Source organism: Esox lucius, chromosome 8 (genome assembly GCF_011004845.1).
Source record: "Esox lucius isolate fEsoLuc1 chromosome 8, fEsoLuc1.pri, whole genome shotgun sequence".
NCBI classification, from domain to species: Eukaryota; Metazoa; Chordata; class Actinopteri; order Esociformes; family Esocidae; genus Esox; species Esox lucius.
Window position 1 is genome coordinate 29541358 of NC_047576.1, and position 16557 is coordinate 29557914.

Below are 16557 nucleotides of genomic sequence, written 5' to 3' on the forward strand. Positions count from 1 at the left end.
CTCCGTCTCTCCCTCCGTCTCTCACTCCGTCTCTCACTCCGTCTCTCCCTCCATCAGTCTCTCCCTCCATCAGTCTCTCCCTCCATCAGTCTCTCCCACCATCAGTCTCCCTCCGTCGCTCCTTCCATCTCTAGCTGTATACACAGTATTTCCTTCTTCCTGCCCATTCATTTGTCTTTCAATGTAACTCTTCTTTCGTTTATTTACCTCCCTCCCTCCGTCTGTCAGCGATGTTACACGGGGTGTTTTAATGCTGCCGAGAGGAGGAAGAAAGAACAGCGTATCTGGGTCACTAGAGGCCATGCATCCCAAGTCCCTGTTGAACAAAAAGACAGGAAATTGATCCGTCGCAAGCCACACACACAGCCTGTGGGCAGTCCTGGCTAGCACCAGGCAGTAAGTGGCCTGTCACTCGGCCCACCTCTCAGTGCGCTGCCTGTTCTACCGTTTCAGAATAGCTTCACGCGGTGGAAACAGTGGGGACAACGGTCACCGACGGCTCACAGTAGCACCTCCTCGTCTCCCTCTGTGGTGCGGACACTGCCAAGTTCCTAATTTCTCTCCCTCTTGCCACCCCATCTCTCCCTCACTTTCTCCCTTCATTCCTCCCTCCCTCCATCTCCCTGTTGAGGAATACTCACCTGTAACCGTCTGCTGGTTTTCGGTCTGTCTCCTACTCAGTGTCCCTACCCCGCCACTTTCTCACAGCCTGCCGGTCTGCCTGCCAGCCGGTCTGTGTTTGTCTGTCTGTGTTTGTCTGTCTGTGTTTGTCTGCCTGCCTGTCTGTTTGTCTGCCTGCATGGTTTTTTCCTTCTCTCCCACACATGCTGCCTGGGGTACAGTAAGTGCACCCTACCTTTTCCTCTTTATAGAAACAGCCAGCTGTGTGGATGATAAAAAAACAAACAACAACTTTAATATATCCACTTTGATACACACAAGAGACCTGCAGCTACGCAACAACATCAAATCTAATCATTTGCCCATTACTCTGCTACCTCTTTGGTTGTTGGGGTTTATTCTGAGAAAACAATGGCATTTTTTAAGGACACTCTGCATTACAATTATTAACATATAATGCGTATTGTGCCGTGTCATTCCATATGCTTTCACCTTCCAAGAGAAGGCTAATTCAGCTCCGTACCTACAGTACATCACAGACAAGGGAACCAGAGAGATACGTATATTTAGCAAAACAATTTTAAGCTAGGCACTGTTTCATCTCGCAGGCACTCGAAAGGACACCTGTGAACAAAGCATGTGATGAAAACAGTTTATGATTTTCACAGGTAAGAGATAATTCCAGACAACATTTGTGTCCAGCAGGTCAGACTCTAAACCAGACCAGGCTAGAGGGTTATGGAGGACTAGAATGGCCAGTGGTATTTACATGACAGAATATTCTCCCTCCCTCTCCATTTTATACCAATTCTTCTCAATTCTCTCTCTCTCCCTCCTTCTCCCTCTCCCGCCTTCTCCCTCTCCCGCCTTCTCCCTCTCCCGCCTTTTCCTTTTCCCGTCTTCTCCCTCTCCCGCCTTCTCCCTCTCCCGCCTTCTCCCTCTCCCGCCTTCTCCCTCTCCCTCCTCCATTGCTGTGGCTTTCCTGGCTGTGTAATCAATGTCTACGTTAGGCCATTAGAGCTCTATTGGCCACTATCGTGACCACTGAGTCATAGGTTTAAAAAAGGCCTATTGAGAATCAGAACCTCTCATATTTAATGGACATATCTGCCAGACACAGTCATGAAAACACCCAGTGACTGCAGACAGATCCTCTATCATAGAACGACCGGGTCAAGGGACTGTAACACATGCAGACCTACACACAAATTAAGACAGGATATTTAACTCGTAGCCTATGACACTCAAAGCTGGCTGCTTTTGTGTTTTACCTCATCATTTATTACACAGACCTGGGGTCCCGTGTCTAAATAATTCCCTGATGAGGGCTGCAATTAAACAAAATGGAGTGGACCTGGCTTCGAAGTCCAGAGTTGAATACCCCCGGATTAAGAAAACAGCCCAGGACAAAGCCAGACAAGCCCAGACTCAAAGCCAAACAATAGTTCAGCCCTAACTGTCACACCTGCATTTCACCCTCCATCCAACCGTGACAGTCTAATATGTAGTGTCACTGAGCGGGGGTTCTCAGACCCAATGCAGTTTCTATGTGGTTTAGCTCCTATAAGCAGTATCACTTTCAGGTGGGACAGGTAGGGGAAGTGTCTGTGCTGACAGGCCGTTTCACACCATGACATACACTCACGTTACTACTCTCTCTCTCCCCCTCCCTCCCTCTCTGTCTCTCTCTCACTCTCTCTCTCCCCCTCCCTCCCTCTCTGTGTCTCCCTCACTCTCTCTCCCCCTCCCTCCCTCTCTGTCTCTCTCTCACTCTCTCTCTCCCCCTCCCTCCCTCTCTGTCTCTCTCTCACTCTCTCTCTCCCCCTCCCTCTCTGTGTCTCCCTCACTCTCTCTCCCCCTCCATCCCTCTCTGTGTCTCTCTCACTCTCTCTCTCCCCCTCCCTCCCTCTCTGTATATCTCTCTCTCTCCCCCTCTCTGTATATCTCTCTCTCTCCCCCTCTCTGTATATCTCTCCCCCCCCCCCCCTCTCTGTATATCTCTCTCCCCCTCTCTGTATGCCCCCCCCCCCGTCTGATACCCAGTACACCTCCCAGCTTCGTCCTCCAACAGCATCAGTATTCACTGTGTACAGTCCCACAACACTGGGCTAGCTCCGGGACCAGGCTTAGCCGTCCAACCATATCCTGTTGTTTCTTCCTAGATAATGCTTTGTTATCATATTGAGCACAGTTAACAACCACATTTATCAAAGCGATCCATCAACGCACCTATTGAACCTTGGTGTGTTGTACTGTTGAACACTGCCGCCCAAATCAACCATCACCCCCCCTCTGCTCTCCCCTCCTCCTCTCCCATCCCCCACACCGCTCCGAGCTCAAGAGAAACAAAGCAATCACACAGATCCGCTCCACAGTTGTCCTTGATTGCAAATGTGCACCAGGGTATGATGGCCTTATCCCAGATCACAGGACCGTGCGGACGAAGACAGCACTGCAGCCTAGCAGCACATTACGGAGGACTGTGTGGACATCTATTGAAGCGCTACATGACCACGCACGAAAGAGCGCACATTCACATATCTCACCTACCCACGCGCGCATACATGTTCCGTCGCGTCCTCAGAACAGCGGCTAGGTTTCATGGATTTAGGGGCAATTACACAAAACATGAGAGCAAACACAACATTAAAGATTTATTTAGGGCGAGTCCACAGGCTCCACACGCACGAACGCGCACACACCCACACACGCGCACGCACGCACTCACCCACACACGCACACACGCACACACGCACACACGCGCACACGCACACACGCGCACACCACACCTGCCATCTGGGACACCAGGAAGTAAAGCATTGATCTCATTAAAAAGGGCTGACTTTACAGATTGCCGTGGCAACCTACCTACGAATAGCAGCATCCCCCATAGCCATTTGTTGAGAGTAATTTAGTAAGTGGTGTACGAGCCTGGCGTTCATTACAATCAATTAGCCACATTAGCATCCTATATCCTCTGAGAGCCACCGACCTGCAGGGCAACGCGGGATCGTGTGCTGAATGCATAAAGGTCAATAGCATCCAGTCTAACCACAGATTAGCCTTTAGTAGCTTACGATCCCAAGCTGTACGTGTTTCGGCAATGAAAAGCATAAAAAACATGAACCCGGAAATTGATTATTGTTTAATAAATGTACGCGGAAGTGGACGTTTCAGCTTAGCAATACCATTTGGACAACTACAACTGTTATCTGTAGTAATTCCACTTTTCTAATATAATTAGAGGTGGGTGTTTGTCGTGTATTGTCCTATTTCACACATCTACTATAGTACCTCTGTGTCATAAAGGTCATGCTCTACCATGGCTACTCCCACCCTCACCTCCCCTCTCCTCTCCTTTCTCTCCTTTCTCTCCTTCTCTCTTCTCCTCTCTTCTCCTCTCTCTTCTCTCCTTTCTCTTCTCTTCTCTCTTCTCCCCCTCCCCTCCCCTCTTCTCTCCTCTCTTCTCCTCCCCCTCCCCTCTTCTCTTCTCCCCTCTCTCCCCTCCCCTATTCTCTTCTCTCCTCTTCTCTCCTCTTCTCCCCTCCCCTCTTCTCTTCTCTCCTCTCCTCTCTTCTACTCCCCCTCCCCTCTCCTCTCCTCTCTCTCCCCTCCCCTCCCCTCCCCTCCTCTCCTCTCCTCTCCTCTCTTCTCTCTTCTCTCCTCACTTCTCTCTTCTCTCCTCACTTCTCCTCTCTTCTCCTCTCTTCTCCTCTCTTCTCCTCAGATAGAGGGAGAGAAATAAGTGAATCCTGGAGAGCCAAGGTGGATCAAACTGTTGGGTAATCTCACAGCCTTTCTAATCCTTTACGACGAGCAGAGGAGAAAAGTAGTCCTCATGGAGCTGCTCATTAAATTCATTCTGTTACATTAGCGTTACATTCCTCAGTCAGCACTGATGTACACTCAATGGAAGATTAAGGGAGCACCTTCTGTTTTATCTTCCTCATCTCTCCTTTATCTATACCTCTTCTCTCCATCCGGTTTTAGCTCCCGTTTTTCACTCACTCTTTCTCCCCCACTCTATTCCTCAGAGTTGTCTCATTTTTTGATGGATGTTGACTGAAAAACATGTTTTTCTCTTTAGTTACCAACAGCTGCGAGAAGCTCTTGATTAGCGATGCAATATCTCTCGCCTCCTACAAGATAAAACACATGGAGCTCCTCCAAGGTGAGGAGTAGGAAGGATTTGGTTTCTTCACAGGAGGAAATAGGCATGGCAAAAAGTAGGAAGGATTCAGTTTCTTGGCATCTGACAAACTGGAAAATCGGAAATTAGATACCATGGCTCCTGACAGGAAGATATTGTGCAGTATTCAATATTTAGGATTTCCAGACGAAGTTGAACTGAAGATAATTAATCAGGCTAACTGGAAGGAATCATTATTAGAAACAATATGTCTCTAACAACCCCCCCCCGTTAGTTTCATTTTCTGACAGCTGCCGCGATGCTTCAGCACCTTTGTTTCCACCTCGCGAAAAGCCAAAGCAGTCACCCACACATGTTTAAATACCTACACACATGAAAGCACTATCTAATTGTCTAATCAGTGCAAATATAACAACGTGACTGGGACTAAGAGGGGGGGCTGGCTGGAGAGGGGGAAAGAATGGCATGTCTACAGCATATCACCTGTAACGCCTCTCTCATCCTCTCAGTCCAGGGGAAGAGAGAACGGAGGGGAAGAAAGGAAAGCTGCCCCTAAATGACAAGCTGTCCCTCTCGTTCTCTTTGTCGCTCTCTCTCATTCCAGCCCTCCTCCTCTACCCATCCGCCAGCCCTGTCGCAGACTAATCCCAGATAATGAATGCCTGTCAGCAGATGACCCCGGCTGAGCGGCGACATTAAACCAACCGGAGGAAGGAAGGCGAACGGCGGGAAACGGCTCCTCTGATTGGAGACGCCACTCGGGTTCAACTGCCCCCCCCCCCCCACACGGCCGACTAGAGGAGCGGGCCCCACGGAGGCACTCTGTCGGGGTGTGTGGGCTGTTAAAGCACATAGTCAAAGAGCTCATAAAAGTGTTGCAGCAGTTCGGGGGCGACTTTGAGGAGAACCAAGGTCGTTATCAACAACAACAACAGGCTGGGAACACGGAGACGTAAGCATTGGTCAACTACAAAGACCCAGCCCCAAACACACACACACAGGTTCACGCTATTCTCTAAAATAAGTGCGAGGCGGAGCACGGTCGGCGGGCCTCTCGGTTGTAGTGGGGCAGAGCCGGGTCCACTCAGACGGTGTCAGTGCTTCCAAAACATTAGCGGTGCCCCTCCTGACCCATGGACAGGTCGACTGAATAGAGGAATGGAGTGGGGGGGGCACTATTGAAAACAGTGGGGTGGGGTGTACAGAAAAAGCTTGGGGGGGGGTTGTAAATGCTATGAAAAACGTTTCCTAGAGAAGATACACACAGGCCTAAAAGACGTACTTGGGCCAGCCTGATTTGGTCTCCCCCAAAGGCTAGAACATCTCCCCCACACTCTTCACCAACCCTCCAAAGGTTGTTACAGCATTCCAGTGTGTTTGTATGGGCTGAACTTGGCTCAGTTGGTGAGGCGCATGATACTGCTGCATAACGTCTCGATATCGGTTCATGGAGTGGCGGCGAACATCAAAGACGACAAGGGCGGGCACAGATCACCGAAGCCACCTCGCAGCCGTTCCCATGACATCGGATGAGCAGCAAATCCCAGCGACGCAAAGAGTCAGCCGTGGCTGCGGGGCTTATTTAGACGTCTGCTACGGGTGTGTACGGGGGAGATATTTACTAACGGTGTAATCAGCATCAACGCAAACCGTCCTGTTTACCACAGAGCTGGAGACGGGGAGAGAGAGGAAATATTGAGGGAGACAAGGGAACGAGAGATGGAAGGAGGGTTGGAGGGACAAAAAGCGGAGACTTAGGGGGAGAGAGAGGGAGAGAGGGAGGGTGGGAGGGATGTATAGGGGGACAGACAGATAAAGAGATACTCAACGTGATGTGTTAGTGTATAGTATTTTCAGAAAAGACATGACCTGCTTCTCTGTGAATCTGTGTGTGTTTGTGTGGCCATCTCCTCTCAGCAAGAAAAAGCAAAGAAAATCCTGTTTCAAATGCTGTTTTCAGGTGACCCGTGCCTGCGGTCACCCACAACCAATCATTGGCAACAGCAGGGGTTCCCAACCTAGGGGTATGTCCTCAATATAGGGCACCAATGTTTCATTGGATACTTAAAAATCACCACCAACATGATTTTGTTCTATGGGTAGAAAAGGTTTTGGAGCCCCTGTCCGCCAATACAATAACATAATGACTATCCAGAGAAGATCCAGAGTCCTCAAATGGTACAAAAATATTTTAGAAATACGTTTAAAACTAAGCTCAGCTGGACACATAATGAGGCTGACCAGTAAATGATGTAGAACCAGGGCAGGGACAGGGCATATTCCATGACACACAAAATGAAAATATATTCCTATATACCAAAACATTAACAGAATGTGTCATTGAAACAATGTCTACTGACACTAAAACCACAGGACCAGATCATTAAATCAAAAAATTTCCCAAAATAACAACACAGTATGAGAAAGACACTACATTACCCATTTGGCAACACAAATACGGCACAAACGAAAAGGCAGTGCACTTCTGTCACCAGGGCAAACGTGTCCAACAGATTTACTAGTGAGAACCTTAGAAAAACCTTGACAAAGTCAGTGAGCATAGCCTTGCCATCGAGAAAAGGTAGACAAAGTAAAACCTGGCCCCCTGTAGAGGAAAGACTGTGGATACCTCACCATAGCGGAACCAGACATATACACTCACCTAAAGGATTATTAGGAACACCATAACAATACTGTGTTTGACCCCCTTTCGCCTTCAGAACTGCCTTAATTCTACGTGGCATTGATTCAACAAGGTGCTGAAAGCATTCTTTAGAAATTTTGGCCCATATTGATAGGATAGCATCTTACAGTTGATGGAGATTTGTGGGATGCAAATCCAGGGCACGAAGCTCCCATTCCACCACATACCAAAAAGATGCTCCATTGGGTTGAGATCTGGTGACTGTGGGGGCCATTTCAGTACAGTGAACTCATTGTCATGTTCAAGAAACCAATTTGAAATGATTCGAGCTTTGTGACATGGTGCATTATCTTGCTGGAAGTAGCCATCAGAGGATGGGTACATGGTGGTCATAAAGGGATGGACATGGTCAGAAACAATGCTCAGGTAGGCCGTGGCATTTAAACGATGCCCAATTGGCACTAAGGGGCCTAAAGTGTGCCAAGAAAACATCCCCCACACCATTACACCACCACCAGCCTGCACAGTGGTAACAAGGCATGATGGATCCATGTTCTCATTCTGTTTACGCCAAATTCTGACTCTACCATCTGAATGTCTCAACAGAAATCGAGACTCATCAGACCAGGCAACATTCTTCCAGTCTTCAACTGTCCAATTTTGGTGAGCTCGTGCAAATTGTTCCTATTTGTAGTGGAGATGAGTGGTACCCGGTGGGGTCTTCTGCTGTTGTAGCCAATCCGCCTCAAGGTTGTGCGTGTTGTGGCTTCACAAATGCTTTGCTACATACCTCGGTTGTAACGAGTGGTTATTTCAGTCAAAGTTGCTCTTCTATCAGCTTCAATCAGTCGGCCCATTCTCCTCTGACCTCTAGCATCAACAAGGCATTTTCGCCCACAGGACTGCCGCATACTGGATGTTTTTCCCTTTTCACACCATTCTTTGTAAACCCTAGAAATGGTTGTGCGTGAAAATCACAGTAACTGAGCAGATTGTGAAATACTCAGACCGGCCCGTCTGGCACCAACAACCATGCCACGCTCAAAATTGCTTAAATCACCTTTCTTTCCCATTCTGACATTCAGTTTGGAGTTCAGGAGATTGTCTTGACCAGGACCACACCTCTAAATGCATTGAAGCAACTGCCATGCGATTGGTTGATTAGATAATTGCATTAATGAGAAATTGAACAGGTGTTCCTAATAATCCTTTAGGTGAGTGTATACTGTATTTCTTGACTAAAATGGCAGAAATAGACTAACATCAACAGAGAGATATTTCCGTTACTTTGTGGCCATTATAAAAATGATTCAAAGTGTGCTCTGATGAGGATAGGCTACCCGTCCTTTTGTAGGAGGACAAGGAGAGCTGTGGATGACAAGAACGGTGGAAGTCTGAGTCCTGATTTCAACACAAACTTTGAAGATGAAGGAGAATTCTGCGAGACTGACGTGGAGTAGAAACAGGGACCTGGGCTATGTGGCTGTCATTGAACAGATACCTAGGTAGGTATTAACTGGAGCATATTCTTCCATCTGTATTAACTCCATGTTTTATTCATGATTGTTCTTAGAACATACGCATCATTTTGGTCTCTGCATGCAATGCTGCTCCACCCTCCCTTCACTCTGAATACAGATTGACAACTGGTTGTGAAAAACAGGATTATAAAAGGGAATGTAAATAAACCCAAGTCACATTAAGATATTCCCTAATCTGTTGAGGGGATTAGGTGATGACACCCCGTCAGGCATCAGGAGATCAAATGGAAACACACCAACAGACAGAAGAGGACAGAGAGAAAATAGGATTGTTGTTTGGGGAGTTTTGACTCTGAACAATGTGTGAGTTTGTTCTGAAGCTGAGCTGAGGTGACTGGAGTATCGGGCCACGGCAGAGAGGAAAATCCACCTTGACGGTAAACAAGGTAATCGGTGAAAGGAGAAGATAAAAAAAAAAAACACTAATACCCTACTTCCACCTTTCTCTAATTGGACTGGAGAAAAAGAAGAGAGTGAGTAAGTGAAAAGACAGAAAGAATTTGCATAAAGGAGGGTAGAATTCTTGAAGAGAGCGAGAGATGTTTCAATGAGGACTTCACTAATGTCTAATACACATCTCCTGTCCAGAACTGTCAATTCAAAAGTGCCTGAATTATCAATGACAAAAGCTGACATTGAACACTGACCTTTGCAGCTAAACACTCTAGAGGAAACTGCTTTTCTTGAAAGAACAACTTCCTGGGACGGTCTAGCTATCCACTACACACTACACAAGTCCAGTGGTCTACCACTCTGAGTAACACCAGTCTAGTGGTTTACCACTTTGTGTAACACAAATTTACCACACTGTGTAACATTATACTGGTGATCTAGCACACCATGTCACACCAGTCTAGGGATGTCGCACGCAATGTCACACCAGTCTAGGGATGTAGCACGCCATGTCACACCAGTCTAGGGATGTAGCACGTCATGTCACACCAGTCTAGGGATGTAGCACGCAATGTCACACCAGTCTAGGGATGTCGCACGCCATGTCACACCAGTCTAGGGATGTAGCACGCCATGTCACACCAGTCTAGGGATGTAGCACGCCATGTCACACCAGTCTAGGGATGTAGCACGCCATGTCACACCAGTCTAGGGATATAGCACGCCATGTCACACCAGTCTAGGGATGTAGCACGCCAAGTCACAACAGTCTAGGTTAAAAAAGTAAACCACACTGCAACTCCAGTCTAATGATCAACCATGCTCTGTAACACCAGTCCAGCAGTCAAATAATCTGTGTAACACCAGTCTGCCACGGCGAGTAACACCAGTCTGCCACGGCGTGTAACACCAGTCTGCCACGGCGTGTAACACCAGTCTGCCACGGCGTGTAACACCAGTCTGCCACGGCGTGTAACACCAGTCTGCCACGGCGTGTAACACCAGTCTGCCACGGCGTGTAACACCAGTCTGCCACGGCGTGTAACACCAGTCTAGTGCTATACTGTGTTCTTCCTGTCAGCTCTTATTTGGGGTGTGCTTAAACAGAAAATCAAGAAGGAAATGCTAGTTGAAACTGTCTTGCTCCCAGTTTTTCTCCCCTCTTCCTCTCCCGTCAAGCCGCCCCCGGTGGGGTCCCTGCCAGTATGACCCAGGTTGGCCTCCTGTGGCAGGGTCCAGGGACCATTCTCATTACCACACAGAGAGTCCATGAAGGCTTATGAAATATTCTCCCTTAAGCACAGACCCACAGCCATATAAATCACCACAGACCCACAGCAGCCCACATGCAAATCAATAACAGGCATTGAGGTCCAAACAGTCACGTGCCATACAGGGGGCGAGTGGGGTGACTGGACGGGGGGAGGGCGGGGGGAGAAGGAGAGAACAGGAGAGGGAAGGGTGGCCGGTTGGAGGAAGAGGAGAGAGGTGGTGAGAAGGAGAGCAAAAATCACTGAAAGGAGGAGAGCAGATGAGGAGGCAGGGAGCGGAGGAAGCAGAGACTGGCGAGGAGGACACAACGGAAAAAGAAAGCATCCTGTTGATGATGAATGTGTCCTCATTTGGGAGAATGTGACAGAGAGAGAGAGAAAGTGAGGAAGAAATAGCAAGGGAGAAAGAGAAAGAGAGGGAGCTTGCAGCTCACTGAATTGGTTTCCTCTTTCCATAATATTTGAGATGGTGAAAAGCACAGAGAGAGTAATGATGTTCTGTGCCCGCAGGCAGACATACAGACAGCCCACTGGTTGTGAAGACACGCATTCAGCTTTCTAGCTCCCTTTCTTTCTTTCTATATCACACACACAAACACCACACCATCGCCTCTCAAGTTCTCACCCGCTGAGACACAGACTAATTGGATTATAACTATGCAGATGGACAGTGCAAACCACACACACACACACACACACACACCCCCACCCACCCACACACACACACACAGGTTCGGTGGTTCACAGTCTCACAGGACAATTCTGAATTACATTACAGACTATGTTTACATTTAATTCTGACTGTCCCGACATGCCAGCAGAGACAATAAGAAAAGAGAGAGAAAGAGAGAGCGGGGGTGGAGGGAGGGAGACAGGAGAGAGAGAAGCATCTTTGGTAATTATAGCAGAGACCGGTCTTAATCTAACGCTACTAAATGATATGACTCCTATTCTAACTGACCAGTGTGTTGTTGTACTATAGGAGATATGACTCCTAACTGACCAGTGTGTTGTTATACTATAGGAGATATGACTCCTAACTGACCAGTGTGTTGTTGTACTATAGGAGATATGACTCCTAACTGACCAGTGTGTTGTTGTACTATAGGAGATATGACTCCTAACTGACCAGTGTGTTGTTGTAATATAGGAGATATGACTCCTAACTGACCAGTGTGTTGTTGTACTATAGGAGATATGACTCCTAACTGACCAGTGTGTTGTTGTAATATAGGAGATATGACTCCTATTCTACAAGAAGCCTCTATACAGTACTGCACTCTGGGAAAAATACTTGTGGTGATAATCAAAGTAGTAGCACAGTATTCCTACAGGGTTAATTTAATTTAAAAAGACACCGGCCTCCAAGAGGATTTGTCAGAATGGACTGTCAGGTGACTAAGAGTTGTGTCGTGTCCCCTTCCCTGGATGTTTGAGTCCAGGGTCAGTTGTGATATTTGGCATTTCTCCTGGCATTACTGTATGCTAAGAGAGTGTGTGATGCTTGGCCCGGACACACACACACACACACACACACAGACACTGCAAGCAGTGCATGAAATGTGACGTGAAGGCTCGTCTGTGGAGCCTCATCTCTGAATACAATGGAGTCTGTCTCTGTCTTTGGGCTACGGTCGATCTCCTTCACATGGCACATTGTTCCATTCGTCTCGCACAGTCGAACGTGGTGTGTGCTCACATTCTTCTAATCTTTAGGTGGGGGGGGGTGATATTATTATATTGAAGGGAGGTGTGCAAACTTGTGACCAAGCACAGTATGCAAACTTAAGTGAAACAAAAGAATGCTAGAAAACAAATCATGTGCGCAAACTGAAAAAATACATCCCGTTCAACAAATGGTGACCGTGCACTCACTTTCAAGTATGAATAAACTGTCAGACCAACAGAGGGGGACTGAGGGAGTCAACTTTCTGGTTAATGATCACATCCACACTCCTGAAAAGGAGGGCACGAATCGCCGCTCCATACCCGTCTCTTAGGGCAACATGAGTGAAGAGGAGGACGGGGAGGGAGGAGCAGAGTAGGCATCCAATGGTGGAAGGGGATGAAAAGACGGGCTCCGCGGGTTGCAGAGACAGATGTGTGGAAGACACACGTCATGACTCCCTTCTCATCGGTCACATCAGGTTTCGGCCACCAACACATAGAAATGACTTATTACCTCTCTCTGTCCGTCTCTACACTTCCCTGTTCCGCGATGTTGTCCTCTACACAGTTCCCCTCTGTTGTCCCCCCCACCTGCTCTCCTCTGCTCCGTTCAGCAATTTTCCTTCTCTACTCTGTTCTCCTCTCCAAGGTTCTCCTCTCTCCTATTCCCCTCTCCTCTTTTTGTATTTTTAGCGGGCGGCGCGGGGCTTGGGGAGCCACTGGCATCTGCTGGGAACCTTGGCACTCCGCCAGCGGGCATCGCTTTGGCAACCAGTAATGCAGTTGGATTTATCTCCAACCTGTCAGCTGACGCCCTTTGTGGGGTTAAGACGAGTGGGCTCAGCCTCCGTGGCTTGGCGCAGCGCACCCCTCTTCTTTCTCCCAGGTTGCCCGCGTTGCGTGCCTTCTAAGACCCTGGCATTTTAAAGAGCCAGGCATGGCACGGGAGACCTGGTAGCCAGGCCTATGAAATGCCACCCAGTGCTCATTGGCTTGGGGGGGGGGGGGGGCACAAGCCTCTGAGGGGTGGAGATGAAGAGAGAGATGGTGAGAGATGATTAAAGAAAGGGAGAGAGAAAGAAAGCAAGAGGACATGAGAAGGAGAGGGGCTACGTAGCCTGGATCTAGAGGGATGACTCTGTACATTTTGAGAGAATAAGTAGCCTGTATCTAGAGGGATGATAGTACATTTTGAGAGGCTACGTAGCCAGCATGTAGAGGGATGATTCTGTAAATTTTGAGAGGCTAAGTAGCCTGGATCTAGAGGGATAACTCTGTAAATTTTGAGAGGCTAAGTAGCCTGGATCTAGAGGGATAACTCTGTAAACTTTGAGAGGCTAAGTAGCCTGGATCTACAAGGATGACTCTGTCAACACAGACAGGCTAAGTTGCCTGGATGTAGCCAGGTGACACAGTAAATGTAAAGAGCATACACAAAACAGTCTGGCTAGAACCTTTCAGCTGGATGAGGGAGGGGAGCGCCTGACACTGTAATCATCCTGCAGAACAGCGTAATTGTCGTTGACCTGTGTCTCACTGAAGTGAACATCTCCAACGCAGTCCTTGATGTCCTTGAGGATACACATCCTTCAAATCACACAACCCACCCACTACCATATGGACAATATTCCTTGATATGTAGCAGTGTTAAGAACGGCTTATTAAAAACAAATGTCTTTCCCATCGAGTACCACCAACTAAATAGACACTAATCCTTATCATGTAAATGTCTCGCTACACTACTAGTAAAAAGTATGCATGCAGAACTCCATTAGTCAGAGACTTGAGGAGATGTTATTCAGTTGGCCACAAACATAACTTTTCAGTACATTCACTGCATGACAAATTCTTAATGGATCATTGCTGGCTGACGAATATTAAATTATTTGAAGTATTACACAGCAAGCAAAAGTGTGTCGTTAGGATGTCCGCAAAACATCCGCGTTGTATCCTGTAGACAAGAAGTTACGGTTGCTGGGCACTTAGATAAGCTTCACAGTGAAATGTCTCAATATTTTATTGACAATGAAACGATCTGTTGCTTTTTCATGCGTTCATACAATATTTCTAATATGAAAACAGTCATGTCTCAGCCCACTCAGCGGTGGCAATATGAATTCCACCAACCTCAACAGCACTTTCCAATGACTCAACACATTTACAATCCATAATGAAGCCTCTGCAATGAATTGTCAATCATAAGTAGAGTACAATTCAGCGCCTGATCATGGATGGTGTTAGGCTACTGACCACAGTTTTCTTCATCGCTGTTATCAGAACAATCGTCATCATCATCACATCTCCAGAGAGTAGGTATGCACCTTCCGTTCTTGCATTGAAACTGGCCTGTTTCACAATCCGTATAGGTATGACTTCCTAAGGATGACAGAACATGGAAATAAAATTAATAAATCAGGAATTGAGTCAGGGAAACACAAAATGTGAACATACATCCAATTTTATAAATTTACACTATTTAAAATATGTTTAATGAATTTAATGTACATTAATTTAATGTTATTTAAGGATATTAAATACATTTACAATTAACTACATTGCGGCAATACAAGCGAAGTGCTAAAATAGAACAGTGCAAATTTAGATTACTTGTTATGTTACAACCATACTGATATGTTAAATATCACATTAATTATGTTACACTTATAAATGTTAAGAATGCAAAAAGAACGTTTAGACATGAAATACATTAAATGTATGTATGTTTATACTAATGAGATAAGTATAACTTTATTTAAATAGCCTACATTAAAAACATTACGGTAAGTTACTAAATCATCACAGCACACCCACGCGCATGGGGAGCATAACGGTTCAATGTTTCACAGGCAACACAAAATTGTTAGATGTTTCTTTGATGCACTCATGGGTCACGGTTTCATTATACCCCGTGAGGGGCTAGATGTCAGACAGTCTCTAAGTGTGATAGTTGATGCTTTGATGACTGAAACACGGTCTGGGGACAAACACTCATGCAACATGGCCATCGTTTTATAGCACAATATCCATCGTGAACAGAAAAAAAACAGTGTCAATTATTATCACTAATAGTGCATGGAAATTATTTAAATCTAATCATTTAAATTTTTAATGCAAAGCTGGAACTGTTGGAATACCATGTATTCTAAGGCCACTTTTCACTTTAATCAGAAAACTACTTCAATGTTGACACCTGCTGTTCGACAGTGTAAGAACTGTACTATAATAACAGCCTTAAAAACCTTATTAATGCTATATTGCATGCTACATGACCAATGAGGAAATAATGCAGAAATACTACCACCCATTCCACGTAGCAAGCTACACGTTGTGATCAAGCTTTTCCTTCTATAGGCTATGTACACACATTCATGCATCCTGGCTACCACCTGCACATTGTCATACTATGCTGTTACATGTCCCTATAGACTGGTTTCATGCTGTTCTAAATCAGTAGTCTGGTGAATATATAACCTACCTGCCATAACAATCTCCAGTCCAGGTAAACACAGATTCACTGTAGTGATGACTGGTGACTACTGATCATAAAGCGTGCATCTGGGCTATTCTACCTCTGCCATACACTGGTTACAGTTCTGTAACGTCGTTGCCCCATTCATCAAATCCCATTCTCATAATCAATGAGGAAAACACGTACTCTTACCTCGGGTGGAGTGGACCTCCATTAGTAACACATGTAAGATCATTAGCTTCCCGATTTCGGTCCACATCGTTACAAGAAGAGGTGAATCGTAGTTGTGTTGTTGATGCAACAAAAAATACTGAACGAAGCAAGCTTGCGCTTCCCCTCGCTATGTAATGTCTCAATGCGCTCGCTCACTAGGCTAGCTGGGCTTGAGAAGAAATTTGAATCAGTGACGCTTATGGGCGGGATTGAACCTCTGGTCCTGAATATGCTGAAAAAATTAAGTAATATAGTCCACACATCTGACAAAATGATCTAACATCTTCAAGGTGTTAGAGTAAAAAATGTCACAAATGTTTTCCATTCATTTACGCAATGATGTGGTTAAAAAAGTTAAAGGTAGGTAAACTGTTTATCGTTTTTTTTAAATAAAATAATAATGCATGCTTCAGTGCATTTCTCCACAAAAGGTTGATAAACTGCGTTCTTTCATCTACCAACGACTAGTTGCCCAATAACCAGAATGGCCTACTATTACATTTTAATTTAGCTCTTGTAAAATAGACTACATTGATTTTCAGATGTTATGCCTTAGATTATATCTATTAACAATTATTTTTATACAT

The 16557-nt window shown here is 46.2% G+C and overlaps 1 protein-coding gene across 4 annotated transcripts in view; it reads right to left on the reverse strand.

Annotated features, from left to right (window-relative positions):
- lrp8 (low density lipoprotein receptor-related protein 8, apolipoprotein e receptor) overlaps window positions 1–16118 on the reverse strand; it is a 170630-nt gene extending 154512 nt beyond the window's left edge. For all 4 annotated transcript variants that reach the window (XM_013135122.4, XM_029121650.2, XM_029121649.2 and 1 more), the window contains exons 1-2: window positions 15950–16118; window positions 14539–14664 (exon numbers count right to left, since the gene is read on the reverse strand). In XM_013135122.4, the coding sequence (XP_012990576.2) occupies window positions 14539–14664; window positions 15950–16016 (193 nt within the window). In that variant the 5' untranslated portion in view covers window positions 16017–16118. The remainder of the gene's footprint in view (window positions 1–14538; window positions 14665–15949) is intronic.
- Window positions 16119–16557: the final 439 nt, after the last annotated feature.